This window comes from Podarcis melisellensis (genome assembly GCF_964234715.1).
Source record: "Podarcis melisellensis genome assembly, chromosome: 1".
In the NCBI taxonomy this organism is placed as follows: Eukaryota; Metazoa; Chordata; class Lepidosauria; order Squamata; family Lacertidae; genus Podarcis; species Podarcis melisellensis.
The window spans coordinates 71,763,623-71,789,352 of record NC_138528.1 but is presented as its reverse complement, the minus strand read 5'-3'; the positions used below and the strand labels follow the sequence as shown (position 1 = coordinate 71,789,352).

The following is a 25,730-nucleotide window of genomic DNA, read 5'->3' as shown; positions in this document are numbered from 1 at the left end:
GATGGGATATGTTGTTGGCATACATCTGTCTCGAGAGACAATGAAGTGGACCTCTGTTGGTGAAGTTGAACTGCTGCATTTGCAGCACCAAAGTGACCTCCCCGGGGTGCAAGCTTTGCAGTGTGCATGGAGGTCCTGGGCTGCCCAGATGACAAGACCCTCCTCTCAGCTTTGCTGACGTGGTCCAAATGAAAGCGGAGCAATACATTTGGCACCAGCTTGGCTGCAGGAGTTGCCAGGAGGAGGCATACAAGGAGCCATGCAACCGTCTCAGGGACTCCACTCCAGATTTGTGTAGGGTTTACTCTTTAGCCTTTTCTTTTCCTGAAAATATCCCGCAAGACAGCGGAGGCTTAGGACCAGAGTTTTTCTTCTCCTAGACGGGCTACCTTCCCAAGTCGACAAGCCCCATCTGCCCCTCACTTCCGTGTACAGCATGTGCAAAAAACAGCTTCTTGACTATCAGACCCACCATTGGTCTCATGTTCAGCAACATCTGGAGGGGCAAACGATCCTGACCCCTGGTCTATGGTGACTGGCAGCAACCCTGCAGAGTTCTTTGCCAGCCTTACATAGAGGTGCTGGGGATTGGCTTGGGACCTTTTGCATGCAAAACATTTGCTCTCCCAATGAACTACCCTCCTTTCCATATAGCAGTCAGTGGTCCCAATGTTATATTGAATGGAGCAGATGTTACAATCAACCACTATCATTTCCTGTACAGAGGACTTACCATACTTTCCCGTGCATAAGACGAGGATTTTTTACTTGAAAATAATGTTTTAAAATTGGGATCGTCTTATAAACGGGTATTTTCTTAATTTTGAGCCCTTAAAATAGAGGGCGTGTTATACACAGAAAAATGCAGTACTTCCTTTTCTCTCTGCACAAAACAAACCATATAGACAAAACGCTCCCAGTTGTGTAGAAAAACAAGAAAAAGGAAAAGGTGAAAGTCTAATTAAATTACCCCCCCCCCCGCCATCCCAACCCAGCGCTCAACCGAATGGTTACATTTTATGCTCCATTCACTTTCGGTGCTTTTATAGAACTGAGATTCCATATGGGAATAAAGAAAAACTAGGCGGCGCCTCTCCACGTTGCTATCTCTATGGGCCCGTCAGTGACCGCAGTCTACGCTCACGCGCATGCGGCACCTGGCCGCCGGAAGTGAGGTCGCGCCGCCGAGCGGAAACGGGTGGAAAGGAAGCACCGGAAGGGAGGCCGGGGCAGGTTTCCTCGTTCGCGCGGGGAGTCGGAGGAGCGGCAGGAGGGGCGCGGAACGACGACCACCGGCGGCCGGCAGGGCCCGCTGCCGCTGCCGCCGCCGCCATGGCCGTGTCGGAGAGCCAGCTGAAGAAGATGCTTGGCAAGGTAACGGCGAGGCCGGCCGGGGAGCCCCTCCCAGCGGGCTTCTGCCGGGGGAACAGCCTCGGGGCTTCCTCCGCGCTCGCCCACCCGGCGGGGCCTCCAGGCCGCCCCTCTCCCCTCACCTCACGCCGCTTCCCGAGCGAAACTTCCTCCTGAGTCATTATCTTTCCCTTCTTCCTGCTGCCAGAGGGGAAAAAACCCCACAAAAATATCCTAGCCAGACGCGAATAAACGAGGCCGGCTTTCTGGCAGCAGGAATGGGAAGGGTCTCTAATTTCGTGGGTGGCGAGAATGATCCTCCTGGGAGTCCGCAAAGGGAAAGAGCGAGCCGAAATAGTCCCTGGTCTGCCCAGTCCAAAAAGGGATCACCCTTAGCGCCCAACGCCTTTTGCTAACTCTTTGAGGCCTCCCTAGTTATTACAGGAAAATAATGGGCGTGTTGCGATCTCTCCCAAGTTTTCAGTTGGGTGTTTTGTTTTTGTGGGTTTCCAGAGTCATTTGCTGCCCTTTGTGGCCTATTTAAAGCTAAGTTCCGTTCTGAAATGAGGGACATGGGTACGACTAAGCTTTTAGTCGCTAAAGGAATCATGGAAACTAGTAAGCAAGTTCTTTAGGAGTTTTTAAAGTCTAAATAAACACAAATTTGATTATGGTGTTGTTACTACTACTACTACATTTTAAAAATACGTATGTAACTCAGCAAGTGAGCAGAGATCATTCAGGTTGGTGAAGGAGTTGGTTAGTTACCATCAAAGAATCTCAGTGATCAAGGTTGAGTATAAAGGTACTTTGGGCCCAAATTGTGAATTAACACAAGTTGACCTAGTGTGGCATCTGTTAACAGCAGCTGGGTACAGTTACTTGGGAGCTTTAATGACTCTAAGGTACTTTGTGTTAAAACATTTAATTTTAAAACACTAAAAAGTAAGAAATTTACTATAGGGTTAAATTTACCAGGTTATAGGAATACCGGTCTGTCAATTACAAAGAAAAGGATGCCACCCAGCAGCTTATTTCACTAATTCCTTGTATAAGCAACATTTTTGTGCTGGGAATTTCATTTGGAGAAGGTTGTTAATGTTCTTTATTCTTCTGCTGAAATCAGTAGAACATAAAGGCTCTGAACATTGATGAAAGGTGACTAGATTCATGATAAAACCTGGATGAGAATGCCAAACTGGTATCAGTATCAAACCAAAGTTCAGTTGAATTGCAAAGTTCAGTGTAGGTTTGTTGTTAAATTGTTAATAAATGAAGCTGTTTGTACTGTATTTTTATTTGCTGTGCTACAGTGGAATTAAGTTTATTGAAAACACAAACTCTTATTCCTTCTTTAATAATTATTAATGCATAGTACTTAAAGAATAACCTAAATAGTGAGTGCCATTTAATTTTAATTTATTCTTGATTGTGAGTAAGCTTCATTGAATTCAGTAGTAGTAATTATTATTATTATTTATTATTTATACCCCGCCCATCTGACTGGGCGCTCTGGGCAGCTCCCAACAGAATATTAAACAGAGTAAAACGTCAGACATTAAAAGCTTCCCTACACAGGGCTGTCTTCAGATGTATTCTAACAATCAGATAGTTGTTTATTTCCTTGACATCTGATGGGAGGGCGTTCCACAGGGCAGGCACCACCACTGAGAAGGCTATCTGCCTGGTTTTGACTTCTGAGTAAACATATAGGAATTGAGCTGTAAGCGTGCTTAAATTTGCAGCCTTACATCTCATGTTCAGTTGAGTTCAGTGGGACTTACTCCCAAGTAAATGTGTGTAGGACAGCAGCCTTACTCATCCAGCTGATCCTTTAGTTGGATGAAGCTAATTTAAGTAGTCAGCAGGTTTAATGTGCATATTCTCCCCTGAGTCATTTTCTGATCCATTCTATACTTAATTGGCAAGTAAGTTGCAAAACCACCTTATTACTTTGTAACAAGTTGAATGAAGAGGAGGAAGTAGAATGTAAGAATGCATCATTGCCTGATTAGACACCTGTGATTTTAACCTTTAACATACATTTCTAACAGGGTGGGGACAGTATTTTGTCAGCTTTTTGTTGTTAAAGATTATGAGTAGAAATTTGCATATCATCTTTGCTTCTTAGCTAGCACTATGCTATTTTGGGCCAGATTCAACTAAGTGGGTGCATTAGCGGGAGCTAGCACAAGGGCTTCCACTAGTGCAATGGGATTTTCTCTCTCCTATCCTGCTGGGGGATCAGGAGAACCCCCAGAACTGGGAGGGGGGAGGGGAGATTATTCTGTAGAAATGCTTGCACTGATGTTTGTGCTAGTGCGACACTGAATTAGACTGGTTTTATCAAATTAGTGATAAACCATAGGATTGAATATTTGAAACTTGTTCAAGAGCATTCTAAATGTTGAGCTAGTGTGGTATAGAACATGGATACTATTCATAATTCTTAAAATATTAATTCTTGCATTATTCCCTTTTTTCGTGGCTGCATAACTCTCATTGTCTTCAGATAAACAAATATATTGGTAATTAATTGGACGTGAATGTTGGTGACTGTCTTAAAGGTAGAAAGTCACTAGTACATTGCTAGCTGGCTCTGCACAGCTGATTTTACTTGGTCATGTTAGCAGATCAGAGTAAATCTGTATTATAATGCATAAAGGCAGGTGGTGGCAGCAGTGCAAACTCTGGTACTGCTTTCTGAGCAGTGTGGCCACAGAAGTTGACTGCTGTTGGTCTTAAAACCAAAGGCAAGGTGGTTCTTTTAAAATGAGATTCAGAAGCAATACAAAAAACACAAGTGAACGAGAAGATTACAGATTTTATTCTCAAACAGCAAGCAATGTATACATACCAAGCAAGCACTTCAACCTGCCATTTGGAAGCCCTCAAGAAGTGGCAAAGCAACTCCCCCAGGTAGCCTCACTTTGCACAGCCCTGCAGCCGATCAGTCTGTGCAGGAGCTTCAAAGAAACTCTGCCCAAACCATAGGTAGCAGGTATGGTTTTCCAGACTGGCTATGTGCAGATCATCCATTAGCCACCCTCTCCCAGTGCTTCACCTTCTCAAAACAATGTCCAATGTCAAAGAAGGTTCCCAGTACTATGCTTCCAACTGATTAATGCAGCTGATTAAAGCAGACCGTTCTCACACCATCAAAAAACTTAACAAGAGCAAGGGAGGGGCGAAGGAACAGATCACTAATTCCTTGATACATTTTTGTCTTCTGGATGCATTTCCCATAGAAGGAGACCTTAAGACCAGGGAGTTGTGAACTGAGATTGCTCAAGTAGATGAGCAAAGTTGATAGAGGAGCTTGAAGGGATCAGTTTTCTTGCTGTCCAGTGGAGAGTGGGAGGCTACAGAGATAAGAGTGGGGCATGAGAGTGCTCTGGATCAGTTGGCGCTGTGTGTGGATGGCTGAGGTAGAGAAAGATGGCTTTTGCAGAGATGTTGGACTAAATATGTGCCTCTGTCATAGAGACACAATCCTCTACTTATTTCATTGCCATCAACAATTTTAAAAATCTGTTCAGTGGTCTACATTAATTCATAAGTGTGTTCATTTTCTTTGTAGAACTGTGTCGGCTTACCACAAGACAAAGAACATGTTGGATTGTGGACAGTCTCATTTCACTAGAGCATCCTAATTGTAGAATTGAGTTTGATTCACTTTGCATCATCACATACCACTTATACTTGATCCTGGCAGGTCAGGTTTACTCTATAATCTCTGGCTGTAATTCAGCAAAGTGGTTCTATATACAAAAGTAGTTACAGTGGTACCTCTGGTTGCGAACGGGATCCGTTCCAGAGGCCCATTTGCAATATGAAAGGAACGCAACCTGCAGCGGTGCGTCTTCGCATGCGTGGGTTGCGATTCACTGCTTCTGTGCATGTGCGTGACGTCATTTTGCGTGTCTGTGCATGCACACATGGCTAAACCTGGAAGTAACCATTTCCGGTACTTCCGGGTTGCCATGGGACGCAACCTGAAACAATGTTACATGAAGCAAACGTAACAGGTATGACTGTGTAGTATCTTACCTGCTGTGGAAGACTGTGCAGATCTTGTTCTCTAGTCACTATAGTTGTGTTGAAAGAAGTCTAAATGTTTTCAGTGGAAGTTGTCTTTAGTGGAGCTTTAAGATTTTCAAAATCTATTTCCCCCTAGTACAAGTACAGAGACTTGACTGTTCAGGAAACTGTCAGTGTTATTACCCAGTACAAAGACCTCAAGCCTGTAATGGATGGATATGGTGAGTTTTATGTTATGCTTTTCTTTTTTGTACAGTATTTTTTGTTAGCTAGCCTATGTCAGTTCCCTATCAGTATATCATATTTTGTGTAATAAATTTTATGACAAAGAAGAAATAAGATAAGTTAATAGACCAGGGTAGCTAACCTGGTGTTCTCCAGATCTTGTTAGACTGCAGTCAGCCTTAGCTAGCAAACCCAACAGTCAGAGAAGATTTGAATTATAGTTAAGGATCATAGGGAGGACCAAAGGTTGGCCACCCCTGTACTGTGCTAATTATTTGAGACATGCTTTTTGGCAAAATGGTAATAGGGAAACCTTTTCTTCCATCAGGGGTGATGGGATTGTAGTCCAGCAACATCTGAAGTACCACTGCCCACTTGACTTGAAAATAGTATTGCTCATTTTTAGGCTTTGCTTTGAAGGCTACAATAGCAATTTTATTTTTTATAGATGCTAGAATTGTATGGAGCAGATCTGCCTATGTCACACAATAATTTGCTCGCCATTTCTAATATTGTGTGGTGTTATTAGTTCATTTTCCTAGAAGATGCTTGCTTGTATATAGAGAAGTGTTTGAAGAAAAGTAGTCTCTGTTTTGTTAAGCATGCATGCAACTTTTGTTATCTGACTATAAAATGAACAGGTTGCATAACACTTTTTTTTCTTCTTTTCAGTTTTTAATGATGGTTCATCAAGAGAACTGATGAGCCTCACAGGAACCATTCCTGTAAATTACAAAGGTATGTATTTGTCTTGGGTAGATTGCCAGTACATTACTTGAAAGCTTACATCATTTACTTTGATCAGCTTGGTCACTAACTTGTTCTGAATGCTTTGTTCTTAGTTTTGGACCTTTGTACAACTGTCTTGTGTTGCCACATACAGGAGATTTTCCTATTCTTTGTGCAGTGTCCAGCAAAGTTTTTTCATTAGCACAATGTGTCCAATGGAATTTCCCCTTCCCTGCATGTACCCTGGGAGAGGGGCTCAAGGAGACTTCTAGAACAGTGGACTGGAGGGCAGCCTGCTTCTGTTAGTGGAGGTTAGATGGCCTTCCATCACTACAAGGGCAGCTTTTGTAATCATTCCTATTTCACAGCATTAAAATATATTGTCAGAAGGAGAAAATAATAATGCATTCATCTTTTTTTTTAAATAACTTCTTCAGGTAACACATACAATATCCCAATATGTCTGTGGCTGTTGGATACATATCCATACAATCCACCAATCTGTTTTGTTAAGCCAACTAGTTCAATGACAATTAAAACTGGGAAGCACGTGGATGCAAATGGCAAGATATACCTTCCATATCTACATGAATGGAAACATGTAAGTACAATTATAAAATTCTTAATCATTAGTCCTAAATTATTTCACCATTTAAGTAGCAGTTTTGTTTAATATTCTTCTTTCTCCTTTGGTCATTTGTTATAGCAGAAAGATGTGACACTGGGAAACTGGGGTCTCTATTGAGTAAAATCTTAGCACTCTTACATAGTACTAATTGTGTTACTGCTTTTGTCATATTTGATCTCCATTCATGAGACCTGCAATTGAAATGTGGCCTGCCATAAAATGTCTTAATTGCTGCCGATAATTAATATGGGGTTAGGGTTCATATTCTCATCAGTACTTTCTCAGTGATATGCTACACTTTAATTTTTATCAGTTAGTCATTGAACCTGAATTGGAATATACTTGACCAAAACCTACAAATAGAGTAACCAAATGACCACCTATAACTGACAAGGTGATAGATGCATTGTCATTGTTTATCTTTGTGGGATTAAAAAAGCAAAGAGATTTTTATATGCTTTCCCCTTAGCCACAATCAGATTTGATTGGCTTGATTCAAGTGATGATTGTGGTGTTTGGAGAAGAACCTCCAGTCTTCTCTCGGCCTACCATTTCAGCAGCCTACCCACCTTACCAGGCAACAGGACCACCAAACTGTAAGTACCTTGTACCCCATATACTTGCAAATTGCAATGAAAACAAGTAGAATAATGGCACGGTGTATTGTTGAAAGGATCTAGTTATTGTAGTATTGGTTTCTAAATATGTAGTTATGTTGTTGGTTTAAACATAAAGTATCCCTGCTGCCAATTGCCCAATCCAGAGCACAAGTTGTATAGCCAATATTCATTCTGTGTAATCTTTTTCAGCTACCAGCAGCTCAGAGTTTGGTTTATTTAAATGTAGAGAATTAGGCTAGATATTTTGAACATGCTGCCTAATAACTGTTTTGATTATAAATAAATTTCCATGAAAGATGTTGTTTTTTAGCATCAACAACATTGCTACAATTCATTTGATCCTTGATCTATTTTCAAACATTATTCATGCTAATATTTTGCCATTATCAGTACCTTTATCCTCTTATGACATTGTTTTTGAAACTTATTTATTTTATAATGCTAGCAGAGTTATACTATTTATACTATTTTTCTTTTAATTGCAAATCAAATTAAAAACTCACTTTGGTATCTTTTATGTTCCATTGCTCTCAACTTCTGAGAAAAACATGTTCCTACAACTGTTAATTATTTTACAAGAATTTACTGTGCTATTTTACAAGATGTGTAGGGCATTTATTTGAAATGTATACTTATACCAGTTTGAAAACAGGTATTATTGTAGGGAAATTCATTTTATAGAACAAAAACCTGCCATTGTTAGATGTACCAATGCTGAACACTCGAGGAAAGTTAAATTTGCTTTCTTTTCTGCCATTTTAGCATTGCAAAAAGCCTTCTCATTGTACAGTACTTTTTACCACCAGAGAATATCATCTCTGCCAGTAGGTGTCAGCCAAATATAGAATAGCCAGGAGTTCGACTTCAGAACTAGTAAAGCTATATATTGCCAGCTTGAAAGTAACACTAATGCTTTGACACCATCACTTTAAAAATCATAGGTAGCTGTCCTGGTCTTCAGTGGGGGTGGAGGTGTGCAAAACCACAGTTGGGAAATAGCTTCATTAGGACCCTTGGAAATGTAATATTAATAGTGAGCAAGTTTTCAGATTCTCCAGAACACTTCATTGCACTGCATGTAGAGTTGGTGCAGTGAGAGATATAACATAATGGAGAAAGCCCCAAAGTGCAGTCTAAGTTGTCTTAAATTGGAGTGTGGGATGTGTTACTTATACTTAATGAATGCAAAGCACACATCACATCTAATTGATTTCTTCCTCATGTCCCATCTTGGACCACTGCAGAAACTCCCCAAATTTCAAGTGATTTTTTGGAAGGGGTGTCGTGAGCTGCAGCAGGGAGGAAGGGGCAAGTGGACCTTTCCCCTCACAATTCTGGAACCAACTCTATAGATCCAGCTCTTAGTATGAACATTGTAATCTTTATTATTAGATTAATTGCTTCATTTTAATAATGACTTGTTTGTAAGGACTCCCTGGTTATATAGGACTGGATTCAATTAAAGTACTAAACAATTGTACTAGCAGGAGCCAGTGGAAGGACTCCCAGTAGCACGGCGGGGTCTCCCCACACTATCCACTTTGGGAGGAAAAATCCCCAGACTGCAGGAGGAGAAGAGGGGAGATTGTTCTGCCAAGCAAGCAAAAACACTTGCACCAAGGGAACAATTGAAATAATGTGATGTTGAATTCCACCTATGGATTTGAATATGTGTAAGGAAAAATTGGGATAATTGAACACTCTGAATTGGCTTATGCAGCAAGAGTAAAGTAACTGAAATGCATAATAAGTGCAAGCACAACAGGGAAGACTAGGAACAGGAATGGTTTCCTGGGCTGCTGTTTGCTTATTCTGAAGGTGGGGCAGGGGTCAAGAAGACTTCTTTTTTCTTTTCTTTCCTTCTGCATTTTCTTCAATTGGGCTATTAAAAAATAACTTTTACAACTGTAGAAATTACAAATGGGCTGCATCAATAGTTGTCATTCTATTAATAAAACAGTTGCTTCTGTTCCAAAAGTGGACTGAGGTTCAGTGGAGACTGGGGAAAGTGATTGTTGCCTCTTGTCTCAGCACCAACTTCCATGGTCTTCCATAGAATGCCCCTCTCCCCTTGTCCTCCAGAACAACTTTCAGGGGTTAGAAATATCAGGAAGGAATAGGGAAACATTGCATCTTCCTTTCCCCCCAGAAGGTTTCTGCTCACAGGAAGTCTGGATCGAACCTAGTGCGATGTATTCAACTAAGTTCTACTCAACCCATTGAAAGAAATAGACCTAAGTTCATTATTTCCATTCATTTGGTGGATTTACCTTGAGTAGAGGCAACCCAATTAATTTTTAACTACTTATTTGTAAAGATAATTTTATATAATTGAACAACACTATCCTAAATTGTTAAAATGTTTGACGTTGTTGTGCACAGCTTCCTATATGCCAGGAATGCCAAGTGGAATGCCTCATTTCCCTCCTGGACCACCACCTAACCCAAGGTAAGCTATAGTTTTTCTGAATCTGCTGATCCAATAGACTACACTGGCAATATTGGACAATGTGATGTTGTGCCCATTTCTGAAGTTGAGAGTGATGGACTTTAAAAGCATTAGATTTGTATTCCATTCATCTTGAGTTCAGTTTTGTCTAGGTGTTGTCAGGGTCTTTTATATGTTGTTATTTAAATACAGTCATCAAAAACCCTGGTTGCATTTAAGGCCCCTTCATTTGGGTAAAGCAATGATTAAGTGTATAGTGAGCAAAATTGGTGTCATTGTAAACCTATACTTCTAAAATGACTTACGTTCTTGCCTTTTTATAAAACTTTTCAGCTTGTTTCTTGCATTCTTAACATTATTTGGCTGCATCCTCTCCTTATGAGAGGACTTTTATATATAAAAAACCTAGGCCTCCCATGTTAAAAGAACACATGTAGGGGGGTGCACAGCTATGCATGTTTTTTTTCTGTCTCTGATGTCTCTGTTCCCTCCAGCTCATCCCCCAGACCTTTGTGCACTGGGCAGAAGATCTGTTGGGAGAATGTATGTAAGTTCAGCTTCATGCACACAGGCTCCTCCACAAAATTTGCATCCACACATCCACAGGACTCCTAGTTACATGGAGGAGCCTGTGTACCTTCTGCTGAACGTGTGTAAGTTTCCCCTTCAGACTTTCTGCCCAATACGTATAAGTCTGAGGGTGGAGCCAGCAATAGACAGTGTGGGCACTGGTGGTGGAGCAACTCCAAAACAGACCCAGGATTAGAACCCAACGTACTGGAGCAACTGCTACAGCCCATGTGTTCTGGCAGGGCCCCATTGGAGCTGATGCCAGTCTTGCTATCACCCCCATTGACACCCTGCCTGGCATTTCCACCACTGTTGGGATCTCTGTCCAATGCACCAATCACTACCCTCCACCAGCAGGTGCCATTTTCATATGGGAGCCAAACCACCACTCAAACTCCAGTCCGTGGTGGGTGGCCACCATCTCAGGACCCCCAAAATGCAGTGCTCACAAACGGGCATTGCATTTGGGGTCTCTGAGATGGCAGCCATCTGCTGCTGAAGATCGGAGCTGAGTTTTCCATCAAAAACACCGCTGCCATCTGCTGGATAAGCACAACCGGAGGGAGTGAGAAATGACTGGTGGCAGCAGAATTGGTGGGCAGAGTGCCCAAGGGAAGACACATTGTTGGGCAGGGGAACTGAGAGAGGCCCAGTCTGAGAGTCTACTAAAGTCTAACACCAACCTTGATATAACACACTGCTACCTTTTGCACATGTTCTTTTAATGTATGGAGACAGAAGAGGACTGAGGACTGCTTTATTTCTACACATCGGCTCATTTTCTCCCTTTAGTTGTTGGCTAGTGTTAGTACAATGAATTAAACAGTAAGGCTTGTTCACAATAGACACAGTTCTGAGTGTAGAAATCCCACATGTACTGTATTGTATCTCCCTTTTTCATATCCTGTGGTATTATTGTCTCTAGTTTCCTACTATTGATGGCTTATTAGCTCTGCCATCACTATATGCATTATATAACTGATTCTGAAAATGGAGTGTATGACACCAACTGAGTGGAAATAGAGGGCACTAACTTTTGAGGAAAGTAACGTAGCATGCAGAAACTCTAAAATGTGTACATGCTCTGGCAGTTGGAGAAGCCTGCTCAGTCTCCCCTCTGTAAATGAAACCACCAAGGCAACATAGACCTTTTCAAATGAAAATAATGCAACAAAGTACAAACCTGTTAACTGCTAACAGAATGAACCATGAATAATTACAGTTACAGATAGGTAGCCGTGTTGGTCTGCCATAGTCAAAACAAAACAAAAAATTCCTTCCAGTAGCACCTTAAAGACCAACTAAGTTAGTTCTTGTGAATAATTAGTCTGAGTGCCTCTACCTGTCTTCAGCTTTAATCCACAAATGTGAAGAAACTTTGATCAGGGAACTTGAAATTTATTTATACATATCTGAATAACATTGATTAAAACATTGATACCTCTGAAATCTATGGATGACGACAAATTTCTCATGGTCTTGAATATTACTCTGACCGTTTATATCTGCATCAGTGGCTCTTTTTAAAATTCTGTTTGTCTATTATAAATTTTTTAAACGTAAAAAAAAAAAATGCTTATGGATGGAAATATTAACTAAAGAATGCATAACACTGTGTCTTTCTCCCCCTCCCCTTTCAAGTGGTTACCCAAGCTATCCTTACCCTCCCCCTAGCGGATCATTTCCACCAACAACTAGCACACAACACTACCCTTCTCAACCTCCTGTAACTACTGTGGGTGAGTAGCTTTGAAAGTGTCTTTTTCCGAATGCAATGAGATTGCTCATTCTAAATATACAGCATAAAGCAAATCCAAATACACCTATTTCTGAGATGGGCATTAAGTGCCTCGTGGCAAAAACATCAGTTACGTTGCACTTTAACCATGCTAGATGTTCATTTTTTTCTCCATTGTTTGATTGATGGAACAATCATTAACTCTTTTCTCTGTTCAACAAACTTCTTTTTTATTGAACTGTTTTATGTAATGAAGTTCACATGTGTTTGAAAATATTATGTTTGCAGGTCCAAGATAAATTAAAGCCCGAAGCCTCTCTTTTTTTAAGCCTACATATTTATTATGTTCTTATTAACTGGGGGAATGATCTTGTAGTCATGAACTTTTCAATGATGAGAAAGGGGTGGGTTTCATTTGATCACACCACTGAATGTACCAGGAACTTGAACAGCAGCATCATTTGGGCACAAGAATGAAGAGGCCTGTAGCCAGTGTGGAGTAACTGCAGCCAAGATGCAGTACTACAGCCTATTTACAAGCCTTTTGCTATGTCAGCCAAGGATGGAGAACAGTACCTAAGGATGATGTGAAGAAGCCTTGATTGTTGTCGAGTCAGCACTGAAAATACAGTTGAGTTCCGTGCTTAACTGGAAGCAAGCCAAGCTATCCTTGACCCCCATCGTGTTTTCCAGTACACTCCCAAACTGCAATTTCCCCCCACTCTTTTTGTGTGTGATGCAAATGTAGAAGTGCCGTTCATGAAGTAGCCCAGCTACCATCACCAGATCTTCATCTTGTGAAGTTTGTTGATCTGTAAGCTAAAGGTGCCAATCAACAGCTTTCTTCTGTTTCACATTCAGTGTAATTCTTGGGTGCTGAAATGCTTGCTCACCTGTTTTACTGCTTAGCCCAGAACTACCAGACCTGTTCAGGAGAGAAGTCCTAAGAATCTGAACGTATTGTTGCCTCTAGTGATAAGCAAAAACTTGAAACCCTCAAAAGAGTATAATTTAGAAAGCACATTATTATTTAGCACAAAGACTGCAAGATCCCTGGCCACATCATCCACTATTTTCTTGTCCAATGTCACATAGAATATATTTGAACTCCAAAAATTATCATCACTTTTGTTGAGCTATTACTATTATCGTTATTGTTATTTTACAGGTCTATGGACTGCTTCAGAGCCATATGCTATTGAAGCTATGTACAATAAGATCAAATACAAAAGATGCAAACTCTAAAAACAATAAAACCATTTTTACAATTAGAAAATTGACTGGATTGCATGTCAGGAACAAAAACAAGTTGAAAATTGCAGGGGAAATGTAAAACTGATAATTTTCAGTAGTTTAATAATGGAGGTCTACATTGTTTAGAAGAGATCAAATTACTATTTTTTCAGGGCAGTAATAGAAAATCTATCCCTAGTGCAAGCTTTCTAGCGTTTTGTTCAGAAAATGAATTTTTAGAAATGGAGGTGTGATGTGGCAACAAAAATTAATCCTGTCAGGCAAAGCGTGGAAATGGTTACATAAATTTCTACATAAGATTTAATAGAGAAGTATAACTCTGCTCCCTGGGCTTTCTTAACAGTCGAAGCTTTCTCTTCTTGGTCTGCTTGAAAGGTATGGACTTCTGCTCCTGACCTTTTGTTAATTTTGGAAAAAAATCTGGAAGAACTTCATTCTGAGTAGAGCACATCTATCAAACCTATATACTTTATCAAGATCTAAATGGATTGTTAGCAACTTTATTTAGAAAAGATATTTTCACTTACTCTTGTAAGATTGATCAAAAGGGTACATGAGCATGCATTCCTTTCCATTGATCTTATAACTTGAATGCAGGCATTTTTACCTGTAAACTTTACACACCAATCTTCAAATAAAGAGTTGACTTTATGGATTATTATGCCATGTATTTTAAGATAGAGGTGTCTCATGTTTTGATTTTTACATGGAATAATTCAGACAACACTGAATAAAGTTTTCAGGAGGTGCTTGGGCCACAAAATTTATGAAGCATTAATGTATGTTTGTTCTCTTAATAGCAGATGGCAGAAGAAAGCAGAAACAGGTATGGATATGTGGTCATTCTTACGTTTTCTGGGCAGAAAAAAGAGCACTTGAAAGAAGCTTTGGCCCACAGTTGGGCATTCGACTGGAGGATGCCAAACTACATTGGCTAGGAAAGAGTGGCATGACGTGGGATCAGTTGATACCCAGCCTATTGCACACACGGCGGCGTCTAACAGATCCTGATATATTGGTGATCCATCTAGGAGGAAATGACCTTGGGACATACGCAGATTATGATATCATAAGACAAATGAAGAAAGATATAATACATATTAAGATAACATTCAAGAACAGCATCCTTGTCTGGTCTAATATTGTACCCCGCAAAGCATGGAACCAAGATATGTCCCATGAATTTATGGAGAAAAGCAGGAAGAGAGTAAATCGGGAAATCTGCAGTTTTATGGAACGTATTGGAGGGATTATAATCAAACACGATTCACTTGTCCCAGAGTCTCCAGGATTGTTCCATCTAGATGGTGTTCTCTTGTCTGAAAGTGGCACAGATGTCTTCAACCTGGATTTATTAAGTGTTTTGGAGACTTTGATCTAACTTTTTCTTTGGAGAAAGAATAATAGATTTCAGTTTAAGCAAGTATGGAAGGTCTCTACAGACAGAGATTATTAGAAGGTTGTGAACGCTGGTAATTTGAATTTTCAGGCAGTGGAATTGCACTGTTAATATGGTGGTGGGTATTAATTTAGTAATGTAATTGCTAGTGGCATTGTTCTGCAACCACTGCAGTAAGACATTTGCTGATATATTTAACTGTTGTTTTTTTTAAATTCTGTTTACTTCCCCACCCCACTGAATTCAGTTTGCTTCTACAGTGTGCTTAGAGACACTGCCAAGCAGTTTAGTTTCCCTGATTGATATTCCCATCCGAAAAATGCTCAGTGAATAGCATGAGGTGATAGCTACCTAAAATATGGGTGCAGTAATAGCTTACAAAGCTATTTTATGTGGGTAGATCAGGAAAAAACATCATAAAAAATATGTAACTTTGGAAAAGGTGAGTCTGACTAGAGCAGGAAAACAAACTGAAGCATTAGGGCTTCATTATACATGGACTCACATGTTACTCTAGTTATATGTTAATCACTTATGCTTAATGAGTGTTTATTAACATATGGCAGGCTCAGAGGTAAAATTCTTAATAAACCATAGTTCATTAAGCAAGAATAAGCATCAAGCTTATTCCTGCCTCCCCATGTGTGCCAGGTTCAGCCCAAGCTGCTTTTAAGTCACACTTTCCTCTGAAATGGGGAATTGAGGTTTAATACAAGTTTGCAAATCAGATTTCAGATGCTGGTTAGTAATCAACATTAAACCAGTGCTCCCAATTTCAGACATAATGGGAAACTGAGTTAAAGAGCCTGGGCTCAAAGTACTAAAACCAGCATAAACACCAGATACTTGCACCAGATGCTCCTTCATGGCTTATTCAACCAGGAATGTCAAATCCAAAATCCTATATAAGTTTTAGACGCTGAAAGTTTTAAATGTTACTCTGCAAGACATTCATTGCAAAAGATCATGACTGCTCATAGCTATTATGGCACTTGTTAAAACTGTGTGAAGGTACATTTTCTGGTTACCTTGAAGCTTGTTGAACTGTCTGAAAGTGACTGTATGGCAGTTTTGCCATCTTTTGCTTTGGCATTACTGTGTTACCTTTCCTGGAAAAAAGGCAGATCATCTGCATCAGAATTTGCTTTTAAAATATAATCTAATAGAACGACCATTTTTCACAATCACCGTTAGTATTTACTAGGAAACAAATTACAGGGAAGCATATGCTTTTTTATTTTAAAAGAACCCTGCCGTGAACTTGATTATTCTTAAGGAGAGTTGGTTGTGATTGAAGCCACATGAGACAATATCCTTCAGTGTTTCGGTAGCACATTTTATGTAAATTGCTTTTATGATGTAATGTGCCTTTCACAAACAAGAGAGAGCTTAACTTCAGTGGCTTACTTCACCTTCCCAGCTTCTCTGAAATCAGGACAATATCCAGACGAATTCTGGATTTGTTAGTATTGTGGTTTTAAATGGTCAGTACTTCCAAATATGATATCAATCTTGTAGGTTGATGTTGGGAGCTAAAAAGTAGCACAAATGTGATTCTGGAATGCAAGGGCAACAGGAATAGAATGTAGCAGACTAGAATTGAACTTTACTGCAGTTTAAGATGAATGCTTGGATTACATTTATATTTTTTTACATAACCTCTCTTTGCATACCACTCTGGAAATTTCCCACTAGATTGGGGGAGAACTATATAGCCTTTGGGAGGGACAGGAGCAGAATTCTACATGTTTATAGTGCAATCCAGCTCATTCCCTTAAGGACATGGCAGGCGCTTACTGGTGCTTACAACTGACTATAGTCTTCATTTTGAATACTTGCTTGTAGTAGGGACGTTAAGTTCCAGTATGGATCTGGGCCTATCTTTTCTACCTTTTTGATGTTGGGCAATGCTGTTTGATCCATCTAATTTGTATAACTTGGAGATTTGTGTTCTAACAATAAAATACTAGTATTTATTTCTTAGTCCTTACATTCTTTGTTAGTGAACACTTAGTACTGAATGATGTGAATTATTTTTATAAAGACGATTGAGGAAAGATGTACTTTGGGTTGCTAATTGTACTTTTTGAAACACTTCTTGATTCAGTCAAACATCCCAGAAATGGTGATACTTTCCTCAGCTATATTTAGGTTGTATAAAAATAGTGTGTTTAAGTAAGCTACTACTACTCATAATTTTATTAAAGCAAAACTTTCAAGAGCTGTTGCTACCAGTAATTGGTGACCATTATCAGCATGAGATAAAAGTAAAGCTTTGGATCCAGACTTTGTCTTACATAAGTTGAAAGGACTTCTACTTGCACAAGGCAGCTTACCGATCTCCCCCTTCAACTGCATTTCCGCACCACCCATCCCATACTGTTCTTGAGGTTCCCTCTACTCTCAAGGGTGGTTTTTTGGGAGAATGCAAGGGAAAGCTTTCAGGCAAAACAGTGTTGCTTTTTGGATCCATGGTATTCATTTTGTTGGGGCTGTTAAAATTCAGTTATCACTGCTGTTGAGTACTATATATGGTTTACTTATGGTTGGTATTAAGTATTTCAAGTATGTTGCATGTTTATGAATGAGCAACAAATATTAAGTTTGCTCTTATATTTTCATGTTAGCTCACAGCGTCTCCCTTGCTCGCACATCTGTACGAACAAGGTAGCCTTTCAGAAATCTTTGTTCTTGTTGGAATACTCCAGTTTCTTGGGAAACTGGAATATAGCAGTGAGCAGAGCAACATCTTCCACAGGGTCTCTTTGATTTGCAGACTTAATTAAGCTTTGGGGGGTAAGTAGCAGTTATATAATTAGAATGGAATCCCCTAAAAAGACTAGTAGAGATGGATATCAGGGTTCATTCTTCTAAGATTTCTTTCCGTAGATATATTAACATTCAGATGTTCAGAGCTCCCTTATGTTATCATGGAGTAGGATCCCAATGCACAAGTGAAAACCACTTCCACTGGGCAAGAGGTGGAATTTCCTTCTGCTGGAAATTCCTTGCAGCTCATGGGGGCCATTATGGAGGGCTCTCCAACCTTTTATGTTGTGCCACTAGAAGCAGGGTCTGAGAAAGAAGAGACCATAGCTCAATGAGCAGATATTTTGTCTGCTGAAGATGTGTCAGGTTAAATTCCTGGCATTGCCTGGTAAAAGGTTCAGTAAAGATTGACCCCAGGCTGATATCAATGATATATTTCCTTTCATTTTTTATTCTCAGAGAATGCATTTTTTGCTCAAGAATATAAGCTGCATATTAAGGGTTTATGTCGGTGTTAATCTTAAGGTACTTAATTTGTGGGGTGGGGGTGGGGGTTACTACCTTATCTGAAGAAATATCTTACCTGAAGTTCAACTAAACAGAGGCCTAGTAAGGCAATATTTTCTGGAAGTCATTCAAACTGGTTATAGGGCCCCCAGCTGATGGACTTCCACAATCTATTAATCCTTTTAAATGGACTGTCTACTCTGGCAGTTCTGATACAGCTAAAGCAATTTAGTCTGTTTAATCTTGCACTTCCATCTTTCAGTGTTAATATTTTGTTTGACATCATACCCCTCCTGAAAAGTCAACTGAAAAGATAATTAAAATTCTTCTCTAGTTAATAATTGAGGAATACACCATTATTACTTTGTTTATGCTACATTTCACATTGTCCTGGTGGTGGTGATATATAGTCATCATTATTAAATTAAATTAAACATCAGTTTCTTCCATTGCCAAGTTGATATTTGGCTGTTTCTTTTCTGTCTGAGTCAACTGCTAGTCTGCAGTACTGTAAGGTCAGTACCATAAGGTCAGCTCTGAAACTAGACTCTGTATAGCAAAGGTTAAATGTCTGAGTTTTCCCTTGGACGTATGGCTGCATGCCAGTAACTCTTCTCTAAGGGTGGCTAATTATGGAAGTGATTGAAAATGTTAAGGGTTCATGTTCTTGAAGGTGCTCTTTAAATCAAGTGCTCCTGGTATGAATTGGTATATGGTGGTAGCCTGTCTTATTCTCTGTACATCTAAAACCATATATTTGTACATGCAGACTTATTTCTCTGACTTTATTTAAGCTCTAGACAAAAGCTTCATAAATAAACAGCTTTGACTAAAAAGTTCTAACTGGTTCTAAGATATATTTATATGATATATGCTTATGGTGGAAAGAAACCTGGGGCAGAGAGAGATGGAAAAATGGGTCTAGCACTTGAATAGGATTTTGTTTTGCTGGCTTTTTCAAGATCATTTTCTGGATGACCATATAGGCTGATAATCCTAAATTAGCATTGAGTAGACCCACTGAAATAAGTGGGCTTAAGTCCATCTAAATGGGTCTACTTCTGAATGAGTAACTTACTCAGTTGAGCCAAGTGATTTGTTTGTTTTGTTCAGGTTTTTCTTTTTTGAGGTTTTCTCTTTTTTTTTTTCTTTTTTTTGCTGTTGCCCAATTTTAATACAGTTTCTGAAGCAGGGGATTAGCAAAATAAGGTTAAGTTACTTTTTGAAACTGCCTTCATGATTTTCTTACTCTGAATAATTCGTTTTAAACAGGACAAGTCTAGACAGTAGTAGAAGAAGATAAAACTTGGTGCGGAAAACACAGAAATGGATAGTTTCAGAACAGAACCTTCATTTATTTTGTTGAAACTGTTATCTAGATCATTCAGAAGAAAACGATGCAACATGTTGCAATTTAGGACCAGTTTCTGCAGTAAACTCTTGCATGCAGCCGTCTTCAGGTACAAGAATATGCAACACAGGGTGAATGGGAAAGACACTTAAGAGAACCTCTTTAGTGATTTGACATGGTGCTTCAAATTCAACCAAAAATAGCCCTTGCTGTTATTATTAGGAGCAAGTGTGTTTTTACTTGATGGATAAGGGGGCAAAATATGAAAAGTAGTCTTCAGGCACTTGGTGCTGTATAGTTCCCAAATAATACAAATCACCTGTCAAAAGCTTTTATTATCACTATGTTATGGAAATGGGCTCTACACATTTTCATCTGCCCAATCTACCAGGCTTCCTTGGAATTTGGCAGTGCAGACAATCACATGCTGACATCACTGCAAACCTACCTTAAGTCTGCCAGAATACTTGTTTTCATTTGTCCTGCCACATAGCTAGTCTGGTCTTAATCTTTTAAAGGCAAACTTTGATGAATTCTTAAATCAGTTGAGAGGGATTAGAGGGTCACATCTTTTGATGTACATAAACATATTTGCTTAGATCACTTAAGTTACACTCCTATGTTTGTCTAGTTAAAACGTCTGAATATTTGCAGTTCACTCAGATCATTTCAGATTATATTATAGAACGTCTACTACATACTGTTTTGCCTTGGGTCTTTTCAGTAGTTGGGACAGCACTTGATGATACAACACATTCCATGGTGCCCCTCTAAAGCTAAAAGAATATCAAACAATATCCTGGCTTCCATTTCTGTTTTAGCTTGAATTATACTTGTTTTCTTGTTGCACAAGTATTTGAATAAATGTTTTAACAACAAGCTATGTTTTTATATTTAATGAGAATATGGCTTGTTTTAAAAGCAACACAACAACAGTTTGTTCTAAGGATGTTGGCTCTGGCCTTTGCTTATTTCTTAGCTGTCATTTTGGAACCTGCGGGAATTTGTTAACATGAGTTTTGATGTCTTTATTTGGGCTCGCCTTACAAATTGTATGCATCTAGCAGCATGTATCAGCGTAACTGTCTGTATGCCTGTTCATTCTTCAGAAATATGCATATAATTCAAGTTGAAACTGTTAAAAGTTAAATACCAGTAATTATGTAAAGGTGGGAAGCATTTTTGGAGGTGTTGGTATGTGGAGATTTTCCAGGATGTTTTGGGGCCCCTTGTCCCATAAGAATGTCTTATTAAAATCTGTATTATTATTATACTTTTAATATAATATAAAATTAATAATGCCAATGTTTGGAGAGGTGTTTTTGTTTTGTTTGGGGGATAAAAGCTTCATGGGGGGAACTCAGGTGGTACGCAAATGTTTAGAATCAGCAATGTGCAGAACTCTGAGCTGTAATAATGTTTTGTGTTCAAATAATTTTTGGTTTAAATTGCTCAACATTTGTTATGCAGAAGGGTTTATTCATCTGACACCAGTTTTCAGTGTTCCTTACGTATGATACCACGCCTATCCATACTCAAGAGAAGAGCAGAAAGACTTTAGGGAGCAATGATCAACATAACGGACATTAGCGTCAGACTTTGAACTTTGTTGGACATGAACCCAAGACAAGAATGGAAATGAGAGCAAATGAAAATAATCTGGTGTTCACTGAAATTGGTAATTGGACTTTAAAAGCATTGAAGAAATGAAATTGTGATACTCATCCGTCATTAATTTTTTCCTGAAGATAAGAAGCTTATATCCATTTAACGAAAAGAAAATGAAAGCAGGAAGAATGAAATACTGAAAATGAATTAACAACGTATCCTCATAAAGTGAAATCCCAAGTCTGCAGTCGGAAACTCCAATCAGAGACTGTGATTCCATAAAGTTGTTTTGGCGTGAAGATCCCCCAGTGTGAATGAAGCAGCAGCAAGACAGAGCGGATTCAGAAAGGACAGCATGAACAGACGTTTTCCGTACTTTGCTTACTTTTGCTGAGTGGACAAAATTGCTGCAGGTGGGCTGGTCAGGAAACTGCTGGAATGGACCCATACCATACTTTCTACATACTAAGTGCTATTGGGGACAGTGGGAACACCTCAAAAGCAAAAAGAATGGACTGATAATTGTGAAAGAGACTGTAAGAAGAAGAGTTTTAATGTTAAGAGAACACATGGATGGCGGCAAATTCAAGCTGCATATGAAACCTGTGGGGCTCTTTGAGTTGGTGTGTTAAGGTAAAATACAATTTTTATACTAGAGTGCTGTTGCTAATTCTTGCTAGGTTTGATATAATTGTGATGTTTGGAACCTACACAGTTTATTGAATACTTTCTAAAATATATTTGTAGATTAGTAACGGTAGTGATTAAGACAGGGCATTCATTTTTATAAAATTTCAAGTCCTCAATGTAAGGAAACTCTTCAGACAGTGTTGTCTGTGAGGAGACAAGTGAAAAACTTGTAGATTTGAATGTGCAATGTGAATTTGTGGATGTGAGTGTTTGGAAGGAAAGGTTTTAATAAGGAAAGACCATCTTGTGCATGGCAAACATTTGGGGTTTCATGTGAACTTGGTGATAAAAAATGACTGTAGATATTTTATATGATGGTTGATGCAAAAGCAAAAGAAATATTTGTATAAAAAATAAACTAGTGTTTCATTGTTTGTAGCTCAACTCAGTGCTCCTCAAGCAATAACCAGAGCAAGTAATCTGACAGAAGCATTATGTGTTTTCATTAAAACATTTTGAATTTGGGGGTGTATCTAAAGTAAAGTTTGAGTGGCTGAGAGCTAAACCTGTGTTCAAGGACAATGTTTTTTCATTGTGATAGTTAGCTAATGTGTTAGTTAGCTAACACTTGAAAGCTCTATGGTTGCTTTTAAAATATTTGCTGGTTCAAGTTCACAGTTGCACTCTGTGAGAAGATGGGCAGAACCTCCTTAAGTTGGGAAAGTACAATAGATTATTAAGCAACTTAGAAGTTCATGGGTACACCTTTCGGAATGTTATGTCTGAAAATTAATCTGTTTTAACATACTCTAGTTTTTTTAGCCTCAAATACCTTTGCCAAACAGATTGTCATGACCTACAAATCTCCTCAGAAGTAGAAGGGGTTGATTCTGTGACTGAATCTTATTGTACAGGTCCCAGCAGAGATGGCACCATTAGCGAAGATACCATTCGAGCTTCGCTTATTTCAGCAGTCAGTGATAAGTTGAGATGGAGAATGAAAGAAGAAATGGACCGTGCCCAGGCAGAGCTCAATGCCTTGAAGCGCACAGAGGAAGACTTGAAAAAAGGTCACCAAAAGCTTGAAGAGATGGTAACTCGCCTAGACCAGGAAGTGGTAAGCAAACGAAAAGGCTTGCCATATACCTTGTTTTTTTTCCTTTTAAGCAATTAAAAGCATTGGGCTCATGACTTCCCATGTCTTTTCAAACAACAAAGCCTTTTTCGTTGCTCAAAGCAGCTGGAACATTTCCTTCCTTGCAGTAGATTCTGTTGCCTGTAGCTCTTGGCATCCATTGTGTGGTAGGTAAGGCAGTTATAGGAAATGAAAAATGTAGCCCTTTTCTTTCTAGCCATATATTCCTCACCACTGATTCATTATTTGCAGGTGAGGATAGTGGTCATAAAACTGCAGGGACATTACAATTATTTGTCCTGTGTCTATACTTATTTACAAGGTCGATAGCACAGTAATGGTGAAATTTTGAGAACATCCAAATAAGCAGTTAAATGCTGTTCTCATACATAAATACTCTTAAAGTCTTACGGAGCAATCCTACTGAGGCAAAGAAACTGCCACACCCAAAGTCCTGCCGGCCTTATGCTGGCAGGGCAAAAGGTGGTGTTGTAGCACCCATCCTGGTTTTTTTCCTTTTGCAACTACCCTGTCCTTTGCCCACTCTGCCTACCACCACGTTTTCCCGTCTAGTGCCAAAAGGACAGGAAACTGAGTACACCAGCTTCAGTACCATGTACTCCCCCCCCCCCCGTTCCAGAGGTATGTTATGGGAACAGGAGAGTTTGGGATTCAGTGGGTCCCAAGTTTCCCCAGGCAGAAACCTCTTTTGCCATTATTGCCCTCAGAGCAGTGGGGGGGGGGGCAATTTCTTCACATGCAATGGGAGGTGTTTGAAGGCAGGAGGGAAACCTCTTTCCTGTGGTACCTGGGACTCCCTTCCATGGACTTTAAAAGGGAATTTAGGGTGTTGATTAAATAGGTTTCACGGCATCTTAAAACAAACCTATAATTTTTTTTTATTATTTTAGGCTGAAGTTGACAAGAACATTGACCTCCTGAAAAAGAAAGATGAAGAGCTGAGTTCTGCCTTGGAAAAAATGGAGAGTCAGTCAGAAAATAATGACATAGACGAAGTTATTGTTCCTACAGCGCCACTTTACAAACAAATTCTGAACTTGTATGCTGAGGAAAATGCCATTGAAGATACCATCTTTTACCTGGGTGAAGCATTGAGGCGTGGAGTTATTGATCTTGATATCTTTCTAAAGGTAGGTTTGAGTAAATATTCAAAGGTACGTTCATGTACAGTTTTTCTGGTCCACTGAAACCAATAGTTGTGTTCCTAGTTCTTATCTCTAATGCCTCTTCAAATGTAGGGAAGAGGGGAGGGTTTTTCAAGTGCATTGGATGGTACCAGAGTGTTGTTATCTCTCACACACATCATCAAAACTGTAGTTTAGAACCTTACACACTGGACAGCCAGGAAGATATAAGCCTGTAGAACAGAATAACTTGTCTTCCCATGATGAGTTGGACCACTGTGTATATATTCTTGTTGTAACAGGTCTGAGTGAGGCATTTAATGCACTGTCTGGTCAGGTTTTGTGGGATCAGTTTCAGCTTTTGGGTCTTGAGGATGTGCTTGTAGCTGTATGGCCAACCAAATGCCCTCTTTACCTTTTCCCATTTTGGCTGATTCAGGTTATTGTGTGGGTGACTGCACGTGTCTAGAAAACGGTTTCTGAAGCTTTGGTCTTCAGCTGTTGTTGGACTACAATTCCCATCATCCCTAGCTAGCAGTACCAGTTATCAGGGATTATGGGAGTTGTAGTCCAACAACAGCTGGGGACCCAAGTTTGAGAAACACTGGTATATGTTACATGCACCATTACACAAAGTTATTTTATAAGAATCGAAAAATGTCAAAATTTACACCATTGAAATTATTGGGACATACAGTCAAAGAGAAAATGCCAATCAAAATGGTATCTTACTTTTCAAGTTGTCTTTAAATTCAAAATCTGGACCTAAATATTCATTTATTACAAAGATGTCCCATTGAAGTTGATCAAATTAAAATGTTATAACTTCTGGCGGATCATGCTCAGATGATTTACCCTGGCCTGTTTTTTCTTTTCAGCACGTCCGCCTCTTGTCTCGCAAGCAGTTTCAGCTGCGGGCACTCATGCAGAAAGCAAGAAAAACGGCAGGACTCAGTGATCTCTACTGACCCATGGCTTAGGGAAGAGTGGTGTAGTCCAAGTGGTCATATCCTCATTTATTTTTTTCCTTTTAATCAGTAAGTGGCCAGAATAAGTTATTACATCATTCAACTTGTAAAATATTTTGAATGGATAATATATTTTCTTTTTTTCTTTTAAGGACTAGCTTTATTAATGCACTTTCTATTCTCTGTAAACTTTTTGCATTTGTGGGCTGATGGCGAAATAAAATTTGTTGTGTTAACACTTTTTTGGGGGTGCTACAGACATTTGTGTAACGAATGCCACTGCTGTAGTCTCAAGTTTGTCTAATGTAGAATGTAGCTGGAAACTTCATACGTGTACTTTCAAGATTAATTTATAATAAAAGCGTAGAAGTTAGTAGCAGGTTGGGATAAAATGTGTGTTTGTTTTCTAGTCTCATCCTCTGCATACTTACACAGAAGAAATAAGGCCCATTTTGTTCAGGGGGACTATGTATGCTTAGAATTGCAGATCAGTTACCAGCCCCCCTATTCACAATAACCTTGCTAGTTTAGTCAGTTATAGGGCACATTGTCCATTTGATCAAATTTAGTCTTGGGGACCATTATGGAATTAATTACAATAATGTTCTGTTGGT

General features: G+C 39.4%; 1 protein-coding gene across 3 annotated transcripts; it reads left to right on the top strand.

The window, feature by feature from the left end:
- The first annotated feature begins 1,198 nt into the window (after nt 1–1,198).
- On the top strand, nt 1,199–25,495 carry TSG101 (tumor susceptibility 101). Of its 3 annotated transcripts, XM_081927461.1 has the most exons (10): nt 1,213–1,374; nt 5,528–5,612; nt 6,289–6,354; nt 6,783–6,946; nt 7,443–7,569; nt 9,976–10,042; nt 12,254–12,351; nt 22,783–22,985; nt 23,915–24,154; nt 25,027–25,495. In XM_081927461.1, exons 1-10 carry the CDS (start codon nt 1,333–1,335, stop codon nt 25,114–25,116), a joined length of 1,182 nt encoding a protein of 393 aa, XP_081783587.1. In that variant the 5' UTR covers nt 1,213–1,332; the 3' UTR covers nt 25,117–25,495. The 3 variants fall into 3 exon arrangements, with proteins under 3 accessions (XP_081783586.1, XP_081783585.1, XP_081783587.1); XM_081927460.1 differs by lacking the exons at nt 22,783–22,985; nt 23,915–24,154; nt 25,027–25,495 and adding an exon at nt 14,408–16,979 and having other exon boundaries at nt 1,199–1,374; XM_081927459.1 differs by lacking the exons at nt 22,783–22,985; nt 23,915–24,154; nt 25,027–25,495 and adding an exon at nt 14,405–16,979 and having other exon boundaries at nt 1,199–1,374.
- The last annotated feature ends 235 nt before the right edge of the window (nt 25,496–25,730 follow it).